General features: G+C 44.3%; 1 protein-coding gene across 2 annotated transcripts; it reads right to left on the reverse strand.

The window, feature by feature from the left end:
* Positions 1-58: 58 nt before the first annotated feature.
* Positions 59-14,654, reverse strand: cracr2aa (calcium release activated channel regulator 2Aa). 2 transcript variants are annotated; one of them, XM_062462230.1, is made up of 18 exons: positions 14,552-14,654; positions 11,831-12,448; positions 10,227-10,338; positions 9,931-10,117; positions 8,554-8,700; positions 7,853-7,943; positions 7,426-7,521; positions 6,432-6,619; positions 6,192-6,263; positions 5,737-5,782; positions 5,318-5,403; positions 4,637-5,027; positions 3,947-4,079; positions 2,385-2,466; positions 1,925-2,039; positions 1,650-1,751; positions 1,419-1,495; positions 59-1,300 (listed from the first exon to the last, which is right to left on the reverse strand). In XM_062462230.1, the coding sequence occupies exons 2-18, from the start codon at positions 12,053-12,055 to the stop codon at positions 1,213-1,215; spliced, it is 2,238 nt and encodes a 745-aa protein (XP_062318214.1). In that variant the 5' UTR covers positions 12,056-12,448; positions 14,552-14,654; the 3' UTR covers positions 59-1,212. The 2 variants fall into 2 exon arrangements, with proteins under 2 accessions (XP_062318214.1, XP_062318215.1); XM_062462231.1 differs by lacking the exons at positions 7,426-7,521; positions 14,552-14,654.
* Positions 14,655-26,586: the final 11,932 nt, after the last annotated feature.

Consider the following 26,586-nt stretch of genomic DNA (forward strand, 5'->3'; position numbering starts at 1 on the left):
TCCAATCATCACTAGTTATTACACGTATTCACAGCATATACTTATATACAGATTTTAAATATTCTTTATTATACAGATATTTGTTCAATATTTATTCATATTTACATATACATATTTGTGCAAACACATTGGCTTTAGCGTGGCACATGTGGTGACCCTAGTCCATCAAAAGCACAATACACAAGCAAAATGTGTGTATAAAAAGGCACACTAATTTCTTAGTGTGCTTTATATACTCTGAACAACACATTTTTAACAAAACAAATATTTTACAAAACACATTCTAAAGTGAACAAAAAAGAAGCATATTGAAATGTTTGACTAGATAAATGGATTAATACAATGAAAACAGCATTCTGACCAATCCAAAACATCAACATGCAAAACACGTGGCAGATGTAATATGAAAAGTAATAAACGTCGAAAATATAAGAAATATATAATAAACATATTCTTTACACAGTTAATAATCTTGTTGTCAACACATTTTAAATTATGCAACAGTTAAACTTGCTAGTGTGCTGGTATGTTATACAGAATTCCTTTAGCATGCTGTGCTGGTGTTGGTATCTGTTGTGTTGGCAAGTACTGCGCCAGTCTGGTAATTATGGTAACCTTAAAAACTCTTTCCAAGTGATTCACTTACAATCCAGTACATTGATATGGTACCCACACAAATCAAAATACATATTCATAAAAATACATTTGTATTTTGTTTTCATAAAATAAATACTTCTACTTTTTTGTAATAGTGCAATATCACATTTGTAAGTGATTCGAGCCCCTCTGGCAGTGAGACTTAGGTGGGCTGGTCCATGTCTAGAATGAGACAGTGAGACAGTCTCTAAAATGGTTGTGTAAGTAGACACAACAGATGCCATAATAACCGCAGGTGGACTGAGAGGGAGTGGGTGGGTTATGGATGAGAGGTACAGTATGGTGTGGATAACAGATCTAGAGATACACGTGGGCACACTGCAATGGTGCTGGCAGTCCATACATGAACTCAGGTTTGCTTCAATTCCATTCAGCCTTCAAATTCAATTCCAAAACCCAAAACAATTTTCTATCAATATTTTCTTTCAAGTTGTCATTTTGTAGTTAATAAAAAAAAAAATGGAATATGGAACTAAACTAAAACCCTGGTCCTTCCTCCTGATTGGTTGAGCCTGAACCAGTTCCTTCATCTTGATTGGCTGAGTCCAACCCTGGTTAGCAACAGGACCTTTTCTTTTGGGAGGGGCTGTTCACCAGGATGACCGTCTTCTCTTTCTGTCTGTCCTCCTGCTCCTTCAGGACCCTGCCCCAGGAGAGAGACACAGGATGGGTCAGGTATATTTACAGAGTATTACTGTATGTCATCGGGTCTGAAACGAGGGTGAGGCTGTTTGCTGGTCCAGAGCAGGACAGGATCTCACCTGGCCAAATGCAGCATGGAGTCCACTACATTGTGTCCAGAGCAGGCGCTGCACTCGTAGAAAATCAGATGGTGGTCCTGTCAATCAATCACACAGCACCCGCACCATTATCACCAGAGAAGAAAAAGCAAGAAGCACAAAGTCAACACGACATCATAATACTGGTACGGCACACATCCTATGTGATCAGCTATCATTGAAGCCTATTCTCCACAGCAGACACACACAGACCTTGGCTAGTTTCTTTCCTACTCCGCCCTGGACCTCTCTTTCACTGTCTTTGTCTGTCTTGTTGCCCAGCAGCATGATGGGAATGTCCTCGCCAGCTCCTTCCTGAGAGGACAGGAGAGAGGGGTCGGGGGGGGAGGGAAAACAAAACAGGGAGAACCAAGGGAGAGGAAGAAGGAGAGACAGGCAGAGAGGAGTTGAGCTATATCCTAGTTGATGCTTTGAGTTCTCTTCCCAAACTCAATGAATATTCAAATGTTGTATGCGTGGTGTATCACCTGTACACTGGTCAGCCACTGCCTGACAGCTGTGAAGCTTTGCTCAGATGTGATGTCATACATAACAACCACTCCATCTGCCTTCCGGAAGAACTGCTTAGTAATGCTGCGATACCTGCAGAGGAGGAGGAGGAGGAGAAGAATGGAAGGGAGAGGTAGAAGGAAGAGGAAACAAACAGATGGTAAACTTTGTTTACACACATGCACGACATAGCTAAGTCTCATCTTACTTAATAGTAACACGATACTTTCAAACCCATTTCTTTCCTGTTCGCTAGCATCAAAATAGGTCCCAACCCTTCAACCCTTCAGTTACAGTGGCTGGAGTTTCCACACTCATGTGCCCTGTCCAAGCAGGGGGGCTAGGGCTGAGGGCTTGGGGCAGAGGAGTCAGTTAGGTAAAGGGTTAGGGTTATGTGACCGATTTGTCACTCCACTTTCTCCTCTAGTTAGTCCTCACCTCTCCTGTCCTGCTGTGTCCCACATCTGTAGCGCCACCTGGCTGCTGTCTACGGTAATGGTCTTTACACTGTAGTCTATCCCTGGAAGGAGTGAAAACAATCAGCTAAATGTATGTTTACATTACATTTTACACACAGTTACAGTGACATATTCTACAAGACACTCTGTGCATTGTTGATGATATCAAAGTCACAAATGGGTCAACATGATATCAAATTTTGTAAAGGCAGAGATGGACAAGTTTCTTCTCATTGTCATCGGTGTCTAGACCCTGCACCAGTCTGAACGCATCTTTGAAACATCAAACCATGCCATTACTCCACTGTGCTCTGCATATCATTCAGGCTGTGTTGGTGTCACCTCAAACCTGCAGGCCGGGCATTAAAGAATGGAGTTCAGCAAATTCAAATCAAATCAAATGTATTTGTATAGCCCTTTTTACACGCAAGCATGTCACAGAGGGCTTCACATACGCCCATAGAACTGCCCCTCAACCAACCTAAACCCTCAAGGAAGACAAGGAAAAACTCCCAGAAAAACTCCCAACAGGAGAAAAAATGGAAGAAACCTTGGGAGGAGCAATTCAGAGAGGGATCCCCCCCTCCAGAGACGGTTGGTGAGAGAGAGGAGCAGAACACAGGCTAAACATAGTCATACAGTGTTGATGAGTTTTGAAACACCAAAATCCATTGTTCAACTTTATAGATGTAGGACAGGACCGGGAGACTCGGGACCAGGTCCAGCGTTGGCCGACCGACGACCAGGCAGGTGCTGACAGCTCAAACCCCACACACCACAAGGGATGTGTGCGGGGGGGGGGGGACAGAGAGAGGGTAGTAGAGTACTGGTGATGTGCGAGGACTGGGGCACACCGGCGTAGGATGTAACAGCAGCGCAAGGGTGTGACTTCACAAGCCTCGTCGTGTGTTGCTGCCAGGCAGGCTCTCAGACAGACCTCAGCAGTTCCCATACACACCCTGAACAGCACACGCTTATCCTAGGACCCCATACACACCCTGAACACCACCCCCTTATCCTAGGACCCCATACACACCCTGAACAGCACACCCTTATCCTAGGACCCCATGACCAACTGTTGCATCTTGAGCAAGCTTCATCTATCTATGAACATCTATCTATTGTAATTTATTCCATAATATTGTCCAACTTGCATTACGCATTGAAGTACCAGGCATTATAACATATGTCACAAGTACCATAGAAAACGTTGCTACCTGGCCAACACAGGCCCACTACTCGTAAGCACGAAAGCCCTTGGAGCTGTGATGTGTGGGCCACATGAGAGCCAAGCGGGGTGTGTGTTGTGTATCAATGCCACCCATGCAGTCCAAGAATGTGTAGCCGTCGCGGCTGCCTGCCGCCCATGCCTAAGATCAGCTGTGATCAGCTTTTCACACTGCTGAACAGCACTTTTCAAAGGGCCGAGTGTGAAGCTTAGCTGGGAGAGGGCCACAGGGCTGTGCCTGGTGTTGTTTGCGTGTCTGCGCGCTTGTGGTTGGATATGTGCAAGTGTGTGTGTGTGTGTGTGTGTGTACTGACCCACGGTGGCAGCGGTGCCTGCGTAGAATAAGTCATCACAAAAGCGTCTGAGGAGGGAGGTCTTCCCCACGCTCGAGTTGCCCACCAGGACCACCTTAAAGAGCCGGTCAGGGGGCAGGCAAGCACCCTCCTCCTGGAGAGAGAAGGGGGAGAGGGGCGGGGGGGTTAGAGAGAAACAGAGAGAGACAGTGGCAGCTATCATGAGAGACAATCGGAGCAATAAAAGCCGGGCCAAGAAACCCCACCATTTCTTAATTTGAAGTAGATCAACATAATCTTAGAACCAGGGTCTGCTAAGTCACTGAGAGAAATAAAACCAATCCTTAAGCCCTTGGGGAGATAAGCCTCCAGTTCTCAGTAAGGGCAGTCGCAGGGTCACAAGCACACTTAACTCTCCCTCTCCGAGTGAGAAAGTCAACAGCTGGGACTGACGGTTCCTATCTCTGCCCTGGCCTAGTGGAAAAACAGCATGGCCAAATGAACTCTTTGTCCTGTAAAGCACCGTCTACCTGGGCTGCCAGGCTAGACACATGGCCAGATCATCAGCTCACTGTGGCCCCGACTTCATACACCCGGTGCCTGCATGTGTGAGTGTGTAACTCCCATGTGTGCAAGTCTTCCTGTGTGTACTGAATGGCCCTGAGCATGTCAACGTGTCTGTGTGTAATGAATCCGATGGCGCATGCTTACATTTGGAACCGTCTCCTTGCCAACGGGCTGACCTCGGGGTGAAGTGGGCGCCGCCCTCTCTCCGCTGCCCCCCTCCTTCCCATGCCACTGCTGTTCGTCCTGGGAGGCGGAGCCAACAATGGTCATCTCCAGATCTGTCTCCTCCCCCTCCTCCTCCTCCGCCTCCACCCCCTCCTCCTCCTCCTCCCTCCAATCTCGGAGCTCGGCGTGGTAATCCTCCTGCAGGAGATAGGGGAGGTGGTCCTCCTCGATGGAGATGATCCTCTGGAGATGACCTCGCTGGGGGGGCTGGGGGCCCCCCCGGCCCCCGCACACCTCCTCCTCCAGGCTGCAGCCATTCACCCCCGCCATGCTCTTCTTCTTGTGCGAGGCCACCTCCCCTTCATATTCACTTGGGGAGGGGGGAAGGGGAGGGGGGGTATTATCTACATCTTCTCTAGCAGCAACATCTGACATTAAGTAACAAAGTAACAACTGATGGAGAGATCTGATTGGTCGGGCCGCTCCACTCTGTGTAAACTGGACTTGAAAGCATGTCATTTCTAAGAAGTTCCATCATTTTACATTAAAAACTGCTCTGCTAAAAGGATGCTTTTAAAGCAGTATTTAAGAATAGACTGCAGGTTGGTTAGATCTTTCCTCGGCTGTGCTAGACCGGACTCATTTCATTAGCCGGTGTACCTTCTGAATGCCTCACTGTCTGTGAGTTTCACAGTACTGGATCCAGACCTCTGCTTCCATCCTGGCTTTTTAATTGAGTTCATGGGCTTGGAGGAAAAAAGACAAACACAATTAATGACCAGTCAGGTTCAGTAAGTTGCACTTTCAGGATTTCTGAGAATGCTTTCCGACTCCAGATTCAGGGGCTCAAGGATCTCATGAATATCACAAATTGAAAAAGCAAAACTGCAACACTTTGCATTAGGGTCACATTAACTACCATGTAAAAGAATACCAATACCTATAGGAACAACATTGCAGTCACATAGCAACTGCTACGTTGTGACAGTACGGTTTCGAAGTTCAATTGAAATTCACTATGTTGGAAAGTGTTTACATTAAGTGTTAACGTTTCTTTGTGCAGTGCACAAGTATTTTACCTGTTGGAACATGTCTCTCTCATCTCGTAAATGCTTGTTCATCTCTCTGAATACAAAAACACAAATAAAAGGATATATTAAAAGCTAAATCTTGGACCTTGGATAAATAACTGCTTTTTTTTCGACGGAGAGTTGTGTGCATTTGACTCTCAGTTACAGCAACATTATATCAACCGCAGAAGCGTGTCCTTGGTCTGAATACGTGTATTGTTTGCAGCCACGCTCTGCTCTAGATGACAACGTCCTTGACAAACACAGAACAGAACCATCTTCTTTGAAACACACGAGCCACTCGAAATGACGTCACGCATATTATGGAGAATCGCTGCAGCTTGCCGGGAGTCTAAGTGCAGTGCAGTCAATGGTGCTCAGTCTGACTCTGAGTCCCAATGACTTACATGGGCTTTTTGCATCCAGTACTTGACTAACCTGGAGCAGTGGTAAACCGTACTTACCTCAGGAGGTCCAGCTGTTTCAGCAGGCTGGATCTCTCTCTCTGCAGTCCCTCAGTCACTCGGTACATCTCCCTGAGGTGGACAACATTATACATTCATAGAATAAACATCTTTGATTTTTGACACTAGTTTAGCAGTACTTTACCAGTCGTTAGTTTTTTTTTTTATTGGTGGATATACTGTGTAGTGTAATAAAAGCCTTGGTTTCTGGTGGTGCCATGAAGTGGTTCAGAAGCGTACATCTCCCTGTCGTCATGCAGATGAGAGGCCTGCTCCTGCAGTAGGTCCAGCTGCTGTTGGGCCACCTGCAGCTCCTGGCTGGTGTGCTCCAGGTCCCTGGCCAGATCCTCGTTGGTCTGCTTCAACATCACGTTCTCCACCCTGGTCACGTGCTGCTCGCTGTGCAGATCCCGGCACTGGTGCTCCAGCTGAGACAAGGACCAGGAGAACGTCAAGACGAGGTCGTGGTATGGTCATGGGGCAAGTCAAGGCATGGCCAATGAAGACGGGTTCGAATTCGTCAAATGGGAGAAAGATTTACCTGGAAATGTTCATTTCCACCAGAAAGCTTAGGATTTATCCCCACTCCCAACACAATTTTGAATGGGAATGAATTGTCGGTCCTCACTACGATGGAAAAATGAACCTGTGTGTGTGTGTGTGTGTGAGAGTGAGTACATGTGTATGTCTGCTTAAGTGTACAGTGTGTGAATGCAATCAATAGTTTTGAAATGAGAGCACAGCAGGAGCAGTAGACACAGACTTACCTTAAGTAATTTGTTTTAAAAGTCTAAGAGCAGTTTTGCCAGATTGAGGTGTTACAGTGACAATTAACATTCGTTTGTTGATATTAAGGCACACTCTGCATTGTGCTGTTAGAGCTGATTGAAATCTGGAAACAATCAGCGTTTAGACAGCACTTCGGTGCTACTCATGACTGTGATGTAAGCAGCTGTGGGCGATAACTGTGCCGTAAAAAGAAGCGACGTCAGTACGGGCTAAGGATCAGCATTGTTACCGTCAGCCAAACAACCCTCCTTATCTCCTGACTCCTTGAACACTTGCTTAGATCTGAAAGATGGATATGTGGGAGCAAAGCTATTGCCGTTTTTTTATTCTTTTCACTTGGAAGTTAGGACACAGGGTTGGGCTTTGGCAGGGCCTGGTGCCTGGTGGTTTCACTCTTTCTATAATACCCTCTAACCCTATGTCTCTCTTTCACTCTCTCTCTCACCCTCCTCTCTTTCTGGAAGAGCTGCTCCAGCTCCCGTTCCTTACTGGTCAGCTGGTCTGCCAGGTCCTGACTGTGAGTCAGGAACCTCTCAGAGTCCTACAGCACACAGAGAGAGAGGGAGAGGGGGAGAGAGAGAGAGAGAGAGAGAGAGAGAGAGAGAGAGAGAGAGAGACAGAGAGAGAGAGGGAGAGAGGGAGAGAGAGAGAGAGACAGAGAGAGAGAGGGAGAGAGGGAGAGAGAGAGAGACAGAGAGAGAGAGGGAGAGAGGGAGAGAGAGAGAGAGAGAGAGAGAGAGAGAGAGAGAGAGAGGGAGGGAGAGAGAGAGAGAGAGAGAGGGGGAGAGGGAGAAGGAGCGTTCAGTCCGGCTCAGCTCAGGAAGACGGGCTGAGGACAAGCCCAGGCCGGGCCTCCTTCCGGCAGACGGTACCTGCATCAGGATCCGCTCCTTTTCAGCCTTGATCTGCTGCTCCATCTCCTCATAGAGCCGCTGGATCTCGTCATCGTGCGTGGCTGCTTTCCTGTTTCAGAAGGAAGATCAGCGTAGCGCTGTCAGCCTGCTCTTCGGCAGGTATGCATGTTAACGTTTTGTTGCAGCTAAGCATATGTAGAGTATGAGCAGAGCCTGCTGATCCTCAACACTACGCTTCATCAGACACGTCGGACCTTAGCTGTACTTTATTGAGGCCTGATATTGTTTTACCTCACCAGACCCACAGACCAATGCTTGAGCAGCTAAATTGAGTTAATCCCCCATATTTTGGGATTTCTAGATTAAAAAACATTCCAATCAGGATAAGTGATTTTATTTGTCTACAGAAATTCCCATCAAAACATAAAGCATGAAAATTGTTGTTCATTTGAAAGAAAAAAAACTGTGGAGCTGGGAGGTTTGGGTAAAAGTGTCCATAAAAATGTGCACTGGGCCCACACTGTAAAACGTCAACACTGTTTCCACTACAACACTAGTTCTCAATGTATGGAACTCTGGTCTTATCGAGAGGAAAATCAAGTGTGGAAAAATATATGACTGAAATGAAATTCTATTGACAGTAATGTTATGGTGAAATAACAGAGGCCCAAGTTTGCATGAACAATTGAACTTTCATTCCAGTGTGCTCAGAGTTCTACCTCTTGAGGGCGGTTTCCATCTCCCTCTTCTCCTGGTTGACCTCCTTGATCTGGAAGGTGACTCGGGCCAGGAATTCTTCAAAGTTGGAGAGGAGATGCGGCTCATCTCTCCTCAGCTGAGCCCACAGGCTACGCACCTCACCAGGTCTGAGGAGGCAAGAGAAGGAGAGGAGGATATGAGACAGGAGGAGATACGAGGGGAGAGCTCAGTTTGATATCAGCATGGCCAAGGCAAATGTCTAAATATGAAAAAATGACTTCCTCCCTTTTCATTTGGTACATAAAATGTCAAGGACGGGTTTATTAGAAACAACTAAAGTAATGTATAAAGCCAGAAAGGACTACATTCACATTCAAGAGCCACACTCACTGTGCTTGTTCTTAGGTTCCTAAATCCTAAAGCTAAATCCACATGTGGTCAAGATGTTCTTGCCATTCATAATATGATTTCCTGTTATTAAAATACTGATGCACTGGCTGGCAACCACTGCCAAAGTGTTTACGTCACTGCACAGGTGCCTGAATCTCTGAACCTAACATTAGACAGGAGTCACGATGCATGTTCATGTGGAGAAAACCTTTGACAGGTGAATAATGTATAGCTGTATTAAGCCCAAAAGGTTGGTGCACAAAGTGATTTGATCTAAACTGTCTGCATTCCTTTCAGTTTGTGGACTGGGCTTGTCAGAGAGTCAATAGGATGTGCTTCTTAGTCTGACGTTTGTCTACACCACTGTTGACCTTTAGTGAGCAGTCGTGTTTGCTAAAGGTGAGTCTAATCAAGCATTGGAACAGGCCCAGCTTTGGCTCTGCTAAGCCTAGAGTTAAGAAGGCCAGACCAGAGACAGCAGGCCTGACAGAGCTTCACAGACACAATGTCAGCTGAACCGTGACACAACATGAAAATGCAGCTTCAACAACATAGATGCAGGTTTCTTTCGAATCATCTCTGCTTCATGCTATCCCCCGTGCACCCTTCACAGCTAGGACGCTGAGCTCTTTCTCTTTGACCACAAAGCAGCCGGCACTCGAGACACAGAATTGAACACTGTCATCAACTTTTAGTTGGTTTGTTCAGCTGACTTCCACACAGCTCCACACTAAGACAACAACGGTAGAGTAGGTTTTGGGGACTTAGCTGAAGGAGGGACAACAGATTATAAGTAAACAGCCCAGGTTCCCACACACCTAGGGCAATTACAGATATCCAGATATGGACAAGGATAGAGGTGTGTTTGATTGGCCTAACAGCTGATACTGTCATTATGGGGGCTGAGTCACTGGTTTCCTCGCCGTGGCAAGACAAAGGAAGTCCATTCCAGTACAGTACAGTACTCTACACTATATTAATATGGCAATGAACACTTTTTCACCCACTCCTCAAAGACATTGCTGGCTCCCAGGCTGTCCATCAGCATGCAGAAGTGCTTCTCCTCATCATCCTCACTCCCCGCCAGCTGCTCCTCCCACTGGCTCTGGTACAGGGTCTCCGCCGCTGTCTCACAGGGGCTGGCCTCCCCCGTCCGGTCCCCCACTGACAGTCTCTGTCCAAATATAAACTCACCTGGAGGAAAAAAAAACTGGAAGACTCAAGACAGGTTCCGCTAAACATTTTTGAGATGTTGAGGTAAATGCTAGCTGGATTCAGAGAACTCTAGTAGTTTAGAACCTACTGAATCCAGAGGAGAACTCGTCCAGAGTAAGGTATCCATTGCCGTCCAAGTCCAGAGTGTCGAACACATTCTCCAGCTCGTCTGCGCTCAGTGGCAGCTCTCCATGGAGCCTCTGAACAGAGAGGAACACAGGGGGCAGTGACATGAGCATACCGGCCGAAAGACGTTTAGTATAGATCTAATGTGAAAAACCCTTGGAATACACAATGCTGCAGCCCGACTGACAGTGTAGCAATACAGTTAGCTATATTACAATGATGTCAAAAACTAGAATGTTCCCCATTCCATCTCTTCAACATCCGACACAAGCAGAATCCACATCAAATGTGCTGTTTCAATTCATACTTAGAACCCAGTTTACTTATATGCTTTGTACAGTATCTTAACAGGGCTTTGCAACAAAGAGTATGAAATGTGTGTGGTGTGTGTTTAGTTTACTGTAGCCGTTCCAGACACTCATAAAGTACTTTGGTGTTCTGATACCACAAGATGGGTAAACAAGAGAGAGCCAGTGTTTCAGTGCTTGTTAAAGCTGTTATCAGCGTGGAGCACAGGCCTTGGGTCAGCAGTAGCTTGGTTCATGGTGTGGTCATGGTGTGAAACTGTTGACAAGTTGGCATCAGCAGAAACACATCATATCTATCAGTTAAGCATTTTTGGCGATGCTTGGGTGGCTAAAATAACAAAAGGACATTCACAGTTCCTGAGCACTAAAGTACCAACTGTCTCACCCATAGCAATTCTACCCGACGACTACCAAGAAATAGCCATTCGATAATGTGATACTGTAATAATGACAGATTATTACATATTGGCATGTGCTTGAAAAAAAAGTCTGCAACATTATCTAGCCAACACATGTCCCCGGACTACCATACCAGAGACCCTCTCTGAGCATGATACTGAGCAAAGCTACGCTTATTATTTCAATACTTTTACCGCCTATAAAAAACACTGGATATCCAGCGAGCCGCATCCCTAATCTCCAAATCATTTCCATAACCATGGGATGGATCAAAGAGGTGTTCCTATTGAGCATCCCTCCTAAGTGCGTGGGCCCATGAGGGCTTCATCAAAGAGCATCCACAACAGATGGCCTTCTGACGGAGACGAGAAAAATCTGCACAATAATGCTGCTGGAGAAGGTGCGGAACAAAGCCTCCGCCGGTCTTTCTGCTCCTGTTTACGTACTCCTCTGCTCCCTCGGATCCTCTCCACACCCCTCTTTCACGCTCTCTCCTCCAGGATAGGTGGAGCCGCGGCCCTATGAGCACCGCTCTGAAGAGCACACGCAGTCCCGGTCCCAGGAAATCATGTGAAAGGACCAGGTGGTTGCCCTTTAGTCTTACGAGAGAGGCCTACGGGTTATGGCTGATATTAGGACACTGAACCCAGATACTGACTGTCCTCATTGTCTGTAAGCTGAGGAGAGGCACGTGCATCATTCATATGTTCTATAAAAAGCCAATTCTGAACTTTATGAGATGGAAAATCAGTGACCGATCAACAATTCTTTTCAGAACATTGACCTTTGTTCCCTGCAGTATGTTGCATCTGTTTCTGTAGCAAAACTCTCCAAACTTAATAGATGAATATATTCTTACCTGCATGTCTCTGCGCGTGATGAAGCCCTTGTCCTCAATGTCACAGATCTGGAAGAAGTCATGAGTCTTCTCCTGGATGGTGCTGCCCTCATTTCCCCCACCTCCATCACCTGAGTCCCCCCAGAGAGACCCTCTATTGGCCCCCTCAGGGGGGTCCTCCCTGGGTCTAACACTCCTGGATCCTGGGGTTAACGACGCAGTATAGATACTGGTGGAAGCTGCCATTGGGGTGAGTGTGCGGCCTGCTCGTTTTTCAGACTGTCTGTCTGTCTGTCCTTCCGTCTGCCTGTCCGTCTGTCTGTCTGTCCGTCTGTCTGCGTGTCGGTGCCTGTCTGCCTGTCTCTGTATGTCTGTCTCTCTCTCTGTCCCTCTCTCTGTCTGTGCCTCCAGGTCTGCTGCGCTGCTCGTTAGGGTGTCTGTGTGTCTGTCTGGATGCCCCAGTCTCCTCCTCCTCCTCCTCTTCACATGTGTGTGAGTGGGCTGGGGACGAGCACACAGAGGGGACCCAGACCCAGGACTCTCTCACTCGACTCCAGCCTCCGGCACATCACAGGCTCTCAGCGATGTCATTGCTCGTCATCTCTTAGCAACCGCCTCTCTTTAATTAGTGGATAATGTCTAGGAGAAGAAACAGGAAGGCCGATAGGTAACAGGGCCACGTGAATGTATAACCTTCATACATGCAGCATGTGCCTTGTTGTTAGTTGATGAAGTCCTTTTTATCTTGAAATCGTACTAATAACAGAGTTCACGTTTTTTTTTCTCTGCATGGTTTCACGCATAATTGGACAATCTTAAATGCAGAATGGTATTGAAAGACACGGAAACTCTAAAAGGCACCAAGAAGAACAAGGGAAGGCGAACAAAGAAGGATCCATTGTTGAGAAAGTGCAGGGAGTGTCAACAGCCTGGATTAGACTGCATGTGGTCGTCTGGTCTACAGATAGAAACTCCCCTATAGCAAACACAGTCACAACAGATGGTCAATGTTCAATTGCCACTTTAATTGGACTAGGCCTAAGTTATGCCTACATTAGGGTTAGGCATTTGAGTTGAGTCTTCTTTTGAATTAGGTGATCAGGAAGGAGACTTCACGATGCCAATCAAGTCTTTGTCCACTGTTTTTAAGTTAATCTACCTATCTGTTTGGCTGGTTGAAGTCTGTATTTTGCGAAACACTGAAGTCATGGTGGGTTAAATAGGCTAAAACCGAAGTTAAAAAGTAAAAACTACAGAGTGCACTAGTGTGGAAGACTGCCTTCAGCGTCTGTCCCCTCAATCGACTAGCCTAGCCCCCAGACTGAGTCACCACAGGAAGACAGCAGACAGAATTCACCCACACGAACAAACACTCACGCTACCATATGCACGAATGCAAAAGCACTCAAACAGCGACATGTGAAAAAAGTGAAACAACCACAAACCAAAGCAAAAGTGCCCCCCCCCTTTTTAAAGAGCAGAAAATGAGGTCAAGATAAAGTTTATGTGAGTAACACATAGCTTAACATAGCAATACATGACACAGTGACTACCATCCCAACACAACCACCATGGAAGAAATGAATTGGCAGAGGTAAGCCAGTGCTTCTTAGCACTACCAGCCTAAAGAGTAGCACAGTGGGTACACCAGCTAGTCTCCTGGCTTCTAGGAAAACGGTGTAGGCTAGAGGGAGATACTACAAACTCCAAACTCAAACTTGTCAGCATCCCTGGGTCATTTAAATGGCCAGTTTAGGGAAATAGGCCATGGCGTGTAGGCCTACTGTTTTGAATACTGCATCTTATCTGTTAGGGCAAGACTATTTAGGATGTACAGCAGTCTAGACCACACAAAACAAAGGCCATAATGCATCAAACAACTTTTTAAACATTCAACCTAGTTCAGAAACTAGATTTTTTTTTATCTCAGTTTGAAAAGCCCAGTGTTTATTTTCTCAGACTGACCCTACCCTGACTTAAAAACTCAACAAACCAGGTTAGAGCGTGCTACTCTATGGCAAGGCATTCTGTGCTTCTAAATCAGAACTTAAGAAAAGGTGTGCTGTATCTCATAGTCTGATGGTTAGTGGAGCACCTCACCCAGCTACCATCTCTTCATAACAGGGCCAAGGCTACATGAACTGTCTGATGAAAGGAGCATTGGAATACATACATCATAATGTATCGTGTAATGTTCTAACTAGAGGTCTTTCAGGTCTAGCCTGTCGAGCTGCCAAGAAGAAATATTCATTTCCTTCTTGCTTACAAAGCCCAAATGTAGTGTTTGAAGGGTAAGCTGTGTCAGAACAGTGTTTGGAAAAAGAAAAAGAAAACGTATTTTAACAATAGATTCTTACGTTACACTTGCAAAACCTCACACATTCAAAAGTTAAGTTAAAGGTACACGTGTAGCAACAACCATACTTCCTCATCACAGGAAGTGGCTTCAACTTCCTAAAAATAAATAGTGCTATTGCCTAGTGCTAGCTATCAGATCCGTTACTTTCAAACATCTGCCAACATTCACACCTGTGGAAAAAAAAACAACAAAAAACACTGATCTGACTATAGGATGTGGCGTTTCTTATATTGGTGTGATAAAAGTAACTAGGGTCTACAAAACTATTGATGTAGCCTACAGTACAGTAGGACTATGTTTTACTAGCCTAACAATATTGTTCGCGGACAAGCAGTGACATAAACGAGAACTGAGATTGACAGCGAAAAAAGTAAATTACTTACCATGAAGTATATGTAAGCAATCAAAAGTATCATTTAAACGACCTGCGGTCGCACTGCTCTTCTCAGTACCGGAATGTGACTGACACTTACTCTCCGGTCATGGGAGGGACTACTATGAAAAAGACTCACATCGTCTGTAGCTAAGCAACCTGCCGTGCTGAAGTGTAGCTACTCAAAATCAACTAAACTTTACCAGAGCCGAGCCGTGTGTCATGGTAGGGCACGTACGTTCCTGTGGCCACGTAATCCAAATGTTGGGATTAAATAATTTAATCGTGATCTTGAATAAAGATCCTTGTTCTCATTGATTCCCATTACTTTGCAAGATACTTGCCTCTTTCAGTTTTTGCAAATCTCCTCTAGATGGCAGGCTTTAGCTATGACTGAGCAGTGTGCAGACGTTCAATAAAGCACCTGCTGTTGGATCTGCAAAAACTGCCAAAGACAAATGGAAGTCATGAAGTCACTTCTCCCAGAAGTTAGTCGTCTTTTGAAGGTAACGATGTATGTCCATATACACCGGATCACATTCATGTAAGCCTAGAAACATCTGCATTTTAAGCCTGGCAATAGTTAGTATCTGTTCATTTTGCTGTGCTGTTTCCAGGGAAGTTTAAACGCAGGATGTAAAGATAGTTTTGCTTTGTATTCATGACCTACCAACAGGTGTGTGGATCTGTTAAAATGTGACCTGTGCAACAACCCCTCTCTCACATCAGTCACAAAACATTCCCTTGTTTTTGTGCACCAATATTGTTGCAGTCTACCAATGTTATTCCTCAGGCTTTTAACAATTTCACCGTTGATAGATTTGAACCAATCTTACTTATTTTCCTATAATGTAGTCATGGTTGGCATGCGTTCATGCAGCAAGGCCTAAAAACCTATCCGTGCTTGGCTGATGGCTGTATCCAGGGTAGGGTGCTGCTATCCACTCTTATCACACAGAGTCTTATTGTGCAAGACAAGCTATTACACGCTTCATTTTCAGCCTGGCTGCAGATACTGGAGTGGAAGTAGAGGTTGCCAGATGACTTTGTGATATGGAAGCAAAGCTGCCACAGTACCCATTACACCCTTGTCACCAATCCATCCCCAAAGCCTGGGCCCCATTAAGATTAGCAGACCTAAATTGCTGCTAATTGATTAGTCAGGTTGCTAGGCTGTGTTGGTACAGTACTTACCCATACAGTTCATGTGCATCACAGGTTTCCACCACCTCCCCGATTTGGCTTTGAGCCATATACATGATTGCATGTAAGTACCACTTCTTAAAGGTCTCTCCCCCAAGAACATGTGGTTCCCATTGCTCTTGAAATGAGCACACTGGCCTCTCAGGATTTCCAGTTTCTCATCTCCCTCCCAGAGTTCTGCTCTCTCCGGTGTTCCAGTGCGCCAGTAACTACGGTTACAGTAGGGGTTTAACCTGCCACAGTGACTATTGGAGATGTTGGACACTGTTAACAACCCTACTGTATTTTACAAAAGTGTTTCAAAGGGTTACTATGTCGTGATTAGCAACTTAAAGTTGATCAAATTCATGTTGATTCCAATCTTCCTAGGAGTTAGTGTGATCTAATGACAAACTGGGATTGAGGAAATCCCGTAAGGGTTCCTTGTTTCAGAAGTGAGCATAACAGCCTCATGCAGGTGATTTTCCAGTTAGTGTGCCGCTTTTAACATCTGCCTGAGTGCCTAAAAATCCTTTAATTTCAGCTCCCAACAATAACCTGGGCAAGTGAAAACATTATCTTTTTATCTTTGTTTGGCTCACCAGCTCACAAGTCCCTTTAAACCACAGGAGTTTGAGTTCGCTTTCAATGGGGGATAAAAGCCAATGTTGGGGCCTGTACAGCTTCAAGATAAATTTTGCATGTAGAAATGTATTGCAGGTGTTATTTCAATCATGCCATGGTCCTGTTTTCAGTATAAATATGTTAAGGCTTTTGTAAAACTGAACTAAACTTTACCTTGTGTTTTTTGGCTATCAAACTAAAGCAAAGCAGTGAAACTTTATCTACTCTCTTCAGACAGTAACAGGGTCTTTTTGGTTCACACTTTTCACAGAATGTGCCCCCTTCACATCAGAATGTATTCAGAACATTGTACAGATCAACTAGTGGTGTTGGAATGTCACACTAAATGTCAGTCTTTTGGCAGTTAGTTCTACAGTGTAATCACTTCAGACTTCTCTTGCAGTTTTGCCAAACTTTGTTGGCCTGACTCGATGAATACCATGACTGGTTCTCCACAAATAACTGAACAGATCATCGGTGGCTGCTGTTGCATGAATGGAAAGTTGGATGGTATGAATGTGTGGCTGACATTGGTGCTTGGGGTCATAGTTCAATCCCATTATGCCACTCAGCAAGAATCAGAACCACCTGTACTATCATCTCACCATCGCTGGATCACAGTGACATCCTGCAGTATTTACAAAGCTATTCTTCTCTAGGCCATTTGGTGTGGAAAGGTGTTTGAGGAGGAGTGGGGATTACAAGTCACATGTTTTCCCCAGTAAAAGAACATCTGATGTGTCCCCCCTGAAGGGGTTTGTAGAAATGTGAGTGAATTAATAAACTAGCACTTGTTTTTAAATGTAAAAGCTTGAAATATATTGCTGGCTTAGCTAAGCTAGCTGGAAATGTGTTGGTATTCAGCCGATATTGTATTTGAATTGAAAAAATGCGACAAGGTGGCATGTCAATGTAATGTGGCTCGAGTGGACTAGAATGATAGTACTGAAATGTCTTGGAACACACAATACAGGAGGTGAAATCTTCCATCCCTTCACTTCCTGTCATCCAGTCTCTGTGGACTGCTACTAGCCAGTCTTTCCATTGCCTCCTCATCTCTTCAAGTTAAGTCAAAGAGGTTGCTATTAAATGGAACTGCATTTAAAGTATAGGCTCATGTAGAAATGAAATTCCCTGTCTACTCTAGTCTTTATAGCCATGGCCATAAATAACTGATTGATTTATGAAGCTGGGGGAGAGCCAGGTGAAGTAGTCTCGGCTCGGTCTTGGAGGTCATACCGGTTGAAAATGCTATTGTAATCACACCTGGTCTTGCCTCATTTAGGTTCCGCTAGGTCCAGTTTCTCAGATGGCTGTCTGAAAGTTCCACCTGGGTCAGTGGACTCAGGTCTTTGTAAATCGCTTCTTCAACGGCTCTCTTTTTCAAGCATTTCTTTTTTGTTTTTCCTATTTCTTACACGACTGCACACGATTTCCTTCTTCTTTTCTATCAGATCACAGTGTTATTTCAGTTTACTATCATGTATAATAACAGTGGAATTTCTGTGATAGACAGTCAACACAAGGTTAAGGAGGAAATCACTAACTCTTTCAGTATGTGTCGGCAGTGTCATTGCATTTTATGACTTTCCTTTTTAATACGTTTTGGAAATGAAACCTGACAAATAAAACGCTTGAGTTGGCTTTTATTAGATACAGTATGTCAACTACCTGACATACTGTCCCTGTAGATATCTTATTGATCCAATTATAACTTATTTTCCTTTCTCAATGGTATTATTGTGTCTGACTTCAAAGTCTAATTTCTCTCCTGGATTCCATGAGTCATATTTCAATATATCTGTTATTATTTGGGAAGTAATATGTGTCGGTCCATCAGTGAAGTCTACTTGAAGATCATTACCGGCTGGAGAGAGATATTGCTCAGGAGAAATATCGGAAAATATCTAAATGAAAGAATAAAGATGAAACCAATCAAACATAGGAGGCCTAGTAATGAATTAAAGAGGTACAATTTAAGTGAGATAGCAAGTATCTGCTTGTCTGCACTGTACAGTGTCACATCAGTATGTCAAAAATAAAATCACATTTGATATCTAGAGATTTCTACATATCCGTCTGTCTCGATTATTATTATTAAACATCTTGAACTGATTCTGTTTCTCCCTTGTAGTCAGCAGTCTGTCAGGGTCTCAGTGCTCTGTAGTTAACTCAGTCAACACACCAGGCTCTGACAAGCCTCCTGTTCTAATAGGGTGTGGGTGATCACAACTTGAAAAGCTCGTCATTCCTCTATTCCGAAGAGTAAAGGGATGAAAGTAAGAGACTGCATAGAAATTCTGCTTACATCTCAGGGTTTCTGGAGGATTTATTCTGTAACATTTAGCCAAAATAAATACTTTATAAGATCCTCCACTCTATGGTGTAAAAATGTCCTGGGAACGTAGAGGTGGGGTTCACCTCACCTCACTACTCCAGTGGGAGAGGAAAGCACTCTGTGTGAGGGGGATTTCCAGACTCCAAGAGCTGGTTTCCCAGAAACAGATTTAACCTAGTCCTAAACTCTAATTCTTCATGTTGATGGAGAATCTCCACTGAAAGGGCCTGTGAGTGTCAGACTCGGATTATCCAGAGTTTGCAAGACTAACGCCCACTGGATTGATCCCATAGTATCACAGGATAGGGGCTCCTGTAGAATCATGGTCTGAATGGTGTCTTCATCTATTAGACAATGGTGTGTCAGGGTAGTCCCCAATCATATTGGAATGTATGTTGTGGAAATGTTTTGAAATGTGGTGTCTTTGAAGATACATGATCACAAATAAAGAATATTTTAAGAACAAGTTTGTTGCTCTGACTACAAAATAAGAAATGGATGTGCATGTACCGAGATGATCACTTGTGCTGAATTGTATACAATTACATAGATTGTATGGGGTTATGTATATTCATGTGCTGTAGTGAATGTTTTCCTTTTCTGAAGGAGACAGCCTGCACACACACAGGCTTTCTTTGGCCATGAGACAAGCTGCCCACGCATAATGTTTGCAGCTAAATGTGTGTGAACTATTTACTTAGTTCGACCACACAGATGTATACAGAAAAAGAACATGAACTTCGGTAATGATTATTACTCACAGTTACTCAACTAATTGTTTTGTGATTTATCTTGAGAATCTTTCATTTCATTGCACTTTATTTTATTTTACAAGCTGTATAGCAAAACTGATGCAAAAAGTTGTAATCTTTTTTTCTTGACTCTTGTAGTGTATCACATGTGGATTCCAGTCCAGTCACAATACATTTAGCATCGCCCTCAAACTTAACAGGATAAGAGTGTGGTAAGAACCCCATCTCCCTTCGGGGGGCAGGGAATGTTTTAATTCAGAGGTATAGCTTCTTCTACAGCCAGCCTTCTACTGATTCTTTCCACTCTGACCCACAGTAACCACAGCTGCCAAAACCCACCAGCTTTTTCCCCTGGAGAGAGAGTGTGCAGGCCTGACAATGGTGCAGCTGGGACAGCATGTGCAGCAGGACTTCACAGCCTCTCAGGCCATGGACAGCATGGCAGTGTTTGCTGTTGGATGTCTTCCTCCTGCTTGATCTCTGTGCATGGTTGTCGGAAAGTTCTCTAACTGAGTGATGGGTGAATGGCCAGTCAGCACAGATCCACCGGGGGTATGATGTGAGCACCCAGCTACCTGTGTGGTGCTGGGAGAGAGAGAGAGAGAGAGAGAGAGAGAGAGAGAGAGAGAGAGAGAGAGAGAGAGAGAGAGAGAGAGAGAGAGAGAGAGAGAGAGAGAGAGAGAGAGAGAGAGAGAGAGAGAGAGAGAGAGAGAGAGAGAGAGAGAGAGAGAGAGAGAGAGAGAGAGAGGGAATCAGACTGAGAGGGAGTGAGAGAGAGAGAGTGAGAGAAAGAGAGAGAGAGAGAGAGAGAGAGAGAGAGAGAGAGAGAGAGAGAGAGAGAGAGAGAGAGAGAGAGAGAGAGAGAGGGAGGGGAGGGGAGGGAGGAATCAGACTGAGAGGGAGTGAGAGAAAGAGAGAGAGAGAGAGAGAGACAGAGAAAGAGAGAGAGAGGAGAGAGAGAGAGAGAGAGAGAGAGGGAGGGAATCAGACTGAGAGGGAGTGAGAGAGAGAGAGTGAGAGAAAGAGAGAGAGAGAGAGGGAGGGAATAAGACTGACAGGGAGTGAGAGAGAGAGTGAGAGAAAGAGAGAGAGAGAGAGAGAGAGAGAGAGAGAGAGAGAGGAGGGAGGGAGGGAGGAGAGAATAAGACCGAGAGGGAGAGAGAGAGAGAGAGAGAGGAGGGAGGGAGGGAGGGAGAGATAAGACTGAGAGGGAGAGAGAGAGACCACCCACTGATGGCAGGAGCTGAGTGGACACTGCTGTCTGTATGGGTGGCATGCGGTACCTTGAAGAGATGACCTCATGCACAGTCAGACAGCTACAGCCAGGCCATGCCAGGCTAGCACTATGCATCGTGTCTGGTTAGTGCCTGAAAGCCAAGGCCTCAGACTGAAACTTAAAGATCCAGAGAGTTGCTTAACCTCCAAACCTCACCTTATCCAAGGCCAAGAGGTCCGCTTACATGTTGACTGTTTTATTAAACTCGTCTTGGAGAAGTCAACGAACGTTTAAAGACGTGAGACTACACAATTTCCATAATAATTCAGATCTGTCAGACAAGGATAAGTGGTGGTATTAGCTGTCTCCCTGTCTAACTCTCCTGCAGCTTTGAAAGGGCTCACCTCAGATGTGAACCTGTATATCCAGGTTAGGACTCTCCAAAATGTTTACATTAGATTGAATTGCTTCAATTTATGTAATCTGTGCCCTATTCTAGCAGTGGTTTAACTGTGTGATTTATTTTTCTATCAGTTTAACAAGAACACAGTCAAGGATGTCACAAAATCTTTCCAGATATGTATTTCACCGGGAATGTTTTGTTATTCACACCAGTGATGATTTAGCATACTGCCCTTTTGTCCAGCTGAGAACTTTAAAGATTATTTAAAACAATTGGATCTATTAACTTTTGGCTGGGGACTGTGACTGCAAATGTCAACCGATAAGTTATAACTCAGGACTTTTCTGGATGAGCTTTGTGAAATAGGTATGTAGTTTATAGTGGAGAGAGTTGCACTGAATCCTTCTCGGTCCTCTACTGCACCTTGGAGACAGGACTGGTGCTCTCCCCGTTCCCTGAGAACCTGGCTCCTATGACTGAGGAGAGATTGTCTAACTCTAACCCCAGATGACCTACCTTGGAGAAAGAGCTGTTGTGTTGTCATTCTGAACGTGGCATGGTTTAGTATCAGTGGAGGCCATGTTAGAGGAATACCAGAGGGGGGCACACTTTCCCTCCTGTTGAATCAGCTTCCTGTCTGACCTGGCACAGTCTACAATATCCGTCCTATCAAGCCGGTGTTTCTTCAAACAGTCCACTCTGAGCTGCCTGTTGTATTATGGCAAAGTGGTAGTCTTAGTAAAAAAAAAAAAACATATTTAACGAAATAACAGTTCATTACCACCTCCAGCTTATCAACAGTGTTTTTATCTTTGATGATGAAAGAGCAAAAATAAACTGTCCTTAACTCACCCTGAAAGCTTTAAATACTGAAGTTAGTGTTGGCTGACAAGAGAAGCTGTTGGCAGTCAAGGAAGGTGTGAGTATGAAAATGTCTCTGTGTGTGGCATGTCAGAGCTCATCCAAGAGTTGCTATACAGAGGTAGCTGGAACGACATCCTAGTGCAGATGTGTAGAACATAAACCTCAGTTAATCCGATTTGACAAAACAATACACAGTGGTTTGATCTTGGACTACTGGTCATCCAGACCAGCAAAATAATGTTTTTTTGTTTGCTATCTGGATGGCAAGCGTCAGAAACCACCTCGCAGTTTTTGTTAGTCCCAAAATAGATTGTGACAGACTTGTGTATTCAGAATCTACTGTACAGGGAAACCCTGAAGGGAATACTGCATAAAGTACTGTACAAACTACATCACAGTGTAGAATACAAATTATTATATTTAATTTTGTTTTATTTGACTTGAAACTGACAATAATGTGAGACAATTTTGACAATTTCCCAGAGACCACTCAGTGATTTCATTGTCCAAGAGGTTAATATTTCAGGTCACCACGGTGCTTCACTCTTTCAGAAGCAGCAGGAACTCCATTTGATTTGGTTGGTTTGTTTGCCAATTTGAATTAGAGGAATTAAACACTATAACTGAGTGAACATAGCACAGTCATCATCTGTGGCCAATTAAATTGACTTGATTTTCCATGCTGGTTCACCTGCTTAGACGACCACTGCTGCCTGGGCTAATGCATCGCTCCACTAAGGCTTTGACTCTGGTCCAGAGAATGAAATGAGGCATTTCAAACATACGTCTTACCTTGAAGTTGTATAAATGAAGTGTGTGTTATGGATGTATTTGGGCAACCAAGGGAAATATGTCAGGCTGTTCACAGTGCACAACCAACTCCCTAGTAATCGTCTTATATACATATATATTTTAATCCATGATGGATGAAATGTTCTTGAACACAATTTCTGTTCCAAGAGTTACATTTAGGGCAGAGATGTGAGCAATATTAATCATGCTGAATGTTAGCTCATGGAATGCTGAGGAAATGTCCTCAAACAGGCTCTGGCTTTGGCAGAGGGAACACAAACACTGTGAGAAAATAAATTGCATTTACGGGAGTGAATGCAGCAGGAGTCAGTTTGGACCTGATCAGCAGAAATCCGTTAGTCCTGTACTGTATCTGAACATGACTGTGCCAGAAGGTCAGGACAGCCACTGGGATTCTGCTGGAGCTAAGCATAATTCTGTATTCCATGTGTCTATTGAACTACCCAGCTTAGTCCGTCTATGATTCTGCATTCACCTCATCACAGATTTTTCACATTCCTCTGCCATAGATGCACAGTACTACTGGCCAAAACCCCGTATTATTCGATTTTTTTGCGAACAGTAACTGGACCAGTCCTTGCTGTATCTCATGTCTGCATCTTTGACTGGTCCAATCACCATTCAAGATGCCTCCATGCTGCCATAGAGAGCAGTTCAAATGTTCACGTCCTCAGGTGGACTTTTGAGGAAAATAGCTGATAATAAGAATGCCTCCCTCCTGGTGAGGTTAAGTCATAGTTTACAACCTTTTGCATTTGTGGCTGCTGGATCCAACCATGGATCTGACACACGGGACTACATGTGATCTCTCTCAGCCTCTCTGTCAGATGCCACGTTCCTGCACTTATGGGTAAGTGTTGCAGTTGGAGAGACCTGAGGCTTTTTATGGTTTGTAGTGGCTGGTGATCTTACCACACCTGTTACTTGACTTTCGATGATCCCCCTTAGACCTGGTGCCCTGTGCTGCCTCACAAAAGTTTCCTCTTTCCTACCTCGTCACCAATCAGATGGCCCAAGGTCAACCAACTGGGCATTTTAGTATTGGTCTTTTTGTCCACAGCCTAATTGTGCTGTTTTGTACATGAAGAAATTGCTTTCCCTCCAGCCTCTCTTTGCCTGCTCCTCACCAAAACAATAGTAATTCAAGTGCTGATTAACTGATGAAAAAGCTGACATTTTATACTGATGTTCTTCATACTAGAACTTGGAAAACCAACGGGGGCCGTTCTGGTGGAGTTCCAGTCCAACATGTGTTTCCAGTCTCTGTTTTTTTCTTCCTTGTTCTTTTTTCTATATTTTATATAATGGAAAATGCTCTTGAAAGAGATAAGAGATATCAAGCAGACTGAGACAGCATGAATCAAGTGTCCTCTTGTTCCAGGTGGAAATCTGGGGGCCATCTGCTCCATAAATCCCCCGTACCTGGGTGGAGAAAAGAGGCCTGGAGTGACTTCACCTTCCTGCTGACTCCATCTGCACAGGGAGCTCCTTTTCTCGATAGTTGTTCAAATCAATGCCTTCATACTTCAGAGTCACTGACGTGGATTAGTGTTGTGTGAGTTTTCCAGAAGAACCATTTTGTTGTTCTGCAGCCTGCAGTGTAAATTGTGAAGTGTCTGAGTGTGATCTATACAGGTATGCCAAAAAGCTGTTTATGTTATGACATAGCTCAAAAACTCCAAACACCTCATTAATGTTTGGCTGCTTTTGAACAGAAAGTCCAGGGACTGTTCATATAATGTTGCCAAGTAATCCAGTAAAGTGACTGAGAAAAGATCTGTAACATACTTCATTTTTGGCTGCCTTTTAGAGACATCACTAGGTTGTCTTTCAGACTACACTTTCAGTTTGTGTGTGTGTGTGTGTATGTGCGTGTAAAGGACACCATTCACCCTACAAAAACCTTCTAACCATCCCAAAAAACTCCTTTTGGTTTTCAGGTCTCCAACATATTGAACCAACCCATCATGCGTTTCACATGTAGGAGTTTAATAAGTGGCCAGATGTGTGCAAATATTTCTTTGTGATTGTGTTTTTATATTCTGCTATCCAGAGACAACCCCCCACTTTGTGTGATTAATCAGGTAGCCAGTCATGTGTGAAAATGTAGATTTTTTTCAGTACTTCATTTAGTAAACATTTAAGTCAATTCCCCTGTGTAATATCGCATTTACTAATTAAGCTAAGCGCTCTCAGACTACTACAATAACAAAGAATTCCCCTGAGGTACAGAATTGCCATAGCGAAACCCCAATGGATCCTAGCATGTTCCGAATGTATGAATGCAATAAGATCTCTATTTTTGTTATCGTTCCCCTATTTTCGTGAAGTGAGCATTGGGCTGAAACAATGCCAGATTGAACACATCCATCAGCAGAAGTATCAGAGCAGGAATGTGTTTGGCTAACTCTGGTTGACCTGTGGAGTGCGGAGCCTTGCTATGCACGACAGCTCTTTGTGCTTCTAAGTATTATAGGGCTGAAGATGTATTTGAAAGGACTCCAGCCAATGTTGATGAATGACCAGCAAAACATACATCAAATGAGAGAGCCCTTGTGTTCTTGTACAGAACTTCTTACCACACCAACGGTTCAACTCCCGGGGATGAAGTTCTGCTTATTTTGTCTGTGCCAACTGTCCTTAAGGACGTTATTAATGATGAGACTCTTGCTTAAAGAGGAGTTCAATATGAAAATACTACAAGGCTGTCTTTCTCTCCCTCTCCATGGAATACACTAACAACTCCCAACTCAACTTCACACAAGGCAATATCAGTGTCCTTGTGTCTGGGTCACCTGCTGCAGCTGGTAAACCTGGGGTGCCAGCAGTCTCTCGTGGCCAGGATCCGTGGCCGTCAGTTTGAAACAGTACAGCTCATCAGTCTACACATTCTGCCACATGGAGTCAATGCACACGCTAGTGTGCATCCATCTATAGCCCTGTACTTGTGTTTGACTTTGGGTTGTGCTCTTTAAGTGGTGTGTCTAGGACTGGCCTTCGAACAGCAGTTCCTGACAGCAGTACTCACATTTACATTTACATGTATTCGTTTAGCAGATGCTTTTATCCAAAGCGACTTCCAAGAGAGAGCTTTACAAAAGTACATTGGTCAATGATCATAAACAACGAACTTGGAGGAACCCAACCCATTTGTTTTTCTGATGCAATATTAGTCTTCATGTCCAAAAGACTTAGAATAAGTCTCCCAGTAATGTGCATGCAGCTGCACACAACTCATTTTTCCCCTCAGTTGTCATCAAGGTGAGAACTTTGCCAAGCTAGTCTGGTCTGACGGATACCTACAGTATGTGTTTCATGGGCCAATGTTTATGATTACAGGTCTGCTGTGCAAACAGCACAGCTGGGAAGGTGTCTGTGTTATATCAGGATGAGCTGCTTGAAAACTAGAGGCACATTTCTTTTTTCTCTCTTTCTCTCTCTCTTTCTCTCTTTCTCTCTTTCTCTCTTTCTCTCTTTCTATCTTTCTCTCTCTCTTTCTCTCTCTCTCTCTCTCTCTCTCTCTCTCTCTCTCTCTCTCTCTCTCTCTCTCTCTCTCTCTCTCTCTCTCTCTCTCTCTCTCTCTCGCTCTCTCTCACACCCACACACACCCTGAAAGGATGGAAATATCACTGATCTCTGTACAAATCTAAATTAATGAATGTAATAGAGCTGCTACAATGCCACAACATGTATAGAAATTGTATATTTGTTTAATGTGTGTGATTAATGTGAACTAATTATGTGGTTACTTGAGATGGATTTAATGCAGTTGCACACACACACACACACTCACACTATCACAATTAACCAACATCCTTTGATTTTTAGCTCTGAACTGAAAATAAACTAACAA

Source organism: Osmerus eperlanus, chromosome 5, assembly GCF_963692335.1.
Source record: "Osmerus eperlanus chromosome 5, fOsmEpe2.1, whole genome shotgun sequence".
Taxonomy (NCBI): domain Eukaryota; kingdom Metazoa; phylum Chordata; class Actinopteri; order Osmeriformes; family Osmeridae; genus Osmerus; species Osmerus eperlanus.

Coding starts and splice junctions, on each gene's coding strand:
- cracr2aa (XM_062462230.1), bottom strand. CDS start 12,055: ATGGCAGCTTCCACCAGTATCTATACTGCGTCGTTAACCCCAGGATCC. Junction 8,701..9,930: donor GCCAGCAATGTCTTTGAGGA/GTGGGTGAAAAA, acceptor TTGCCTCCTCAG/ACCTGGTGAGGTGCGTAGCC. Junction 5,404..5,736: donor AGAGAGACATGTTCCAACAG/GTAAAATACTTG, acceptor TTTTCCTCCAAG/CCCATGAACTCAATTAAAAA.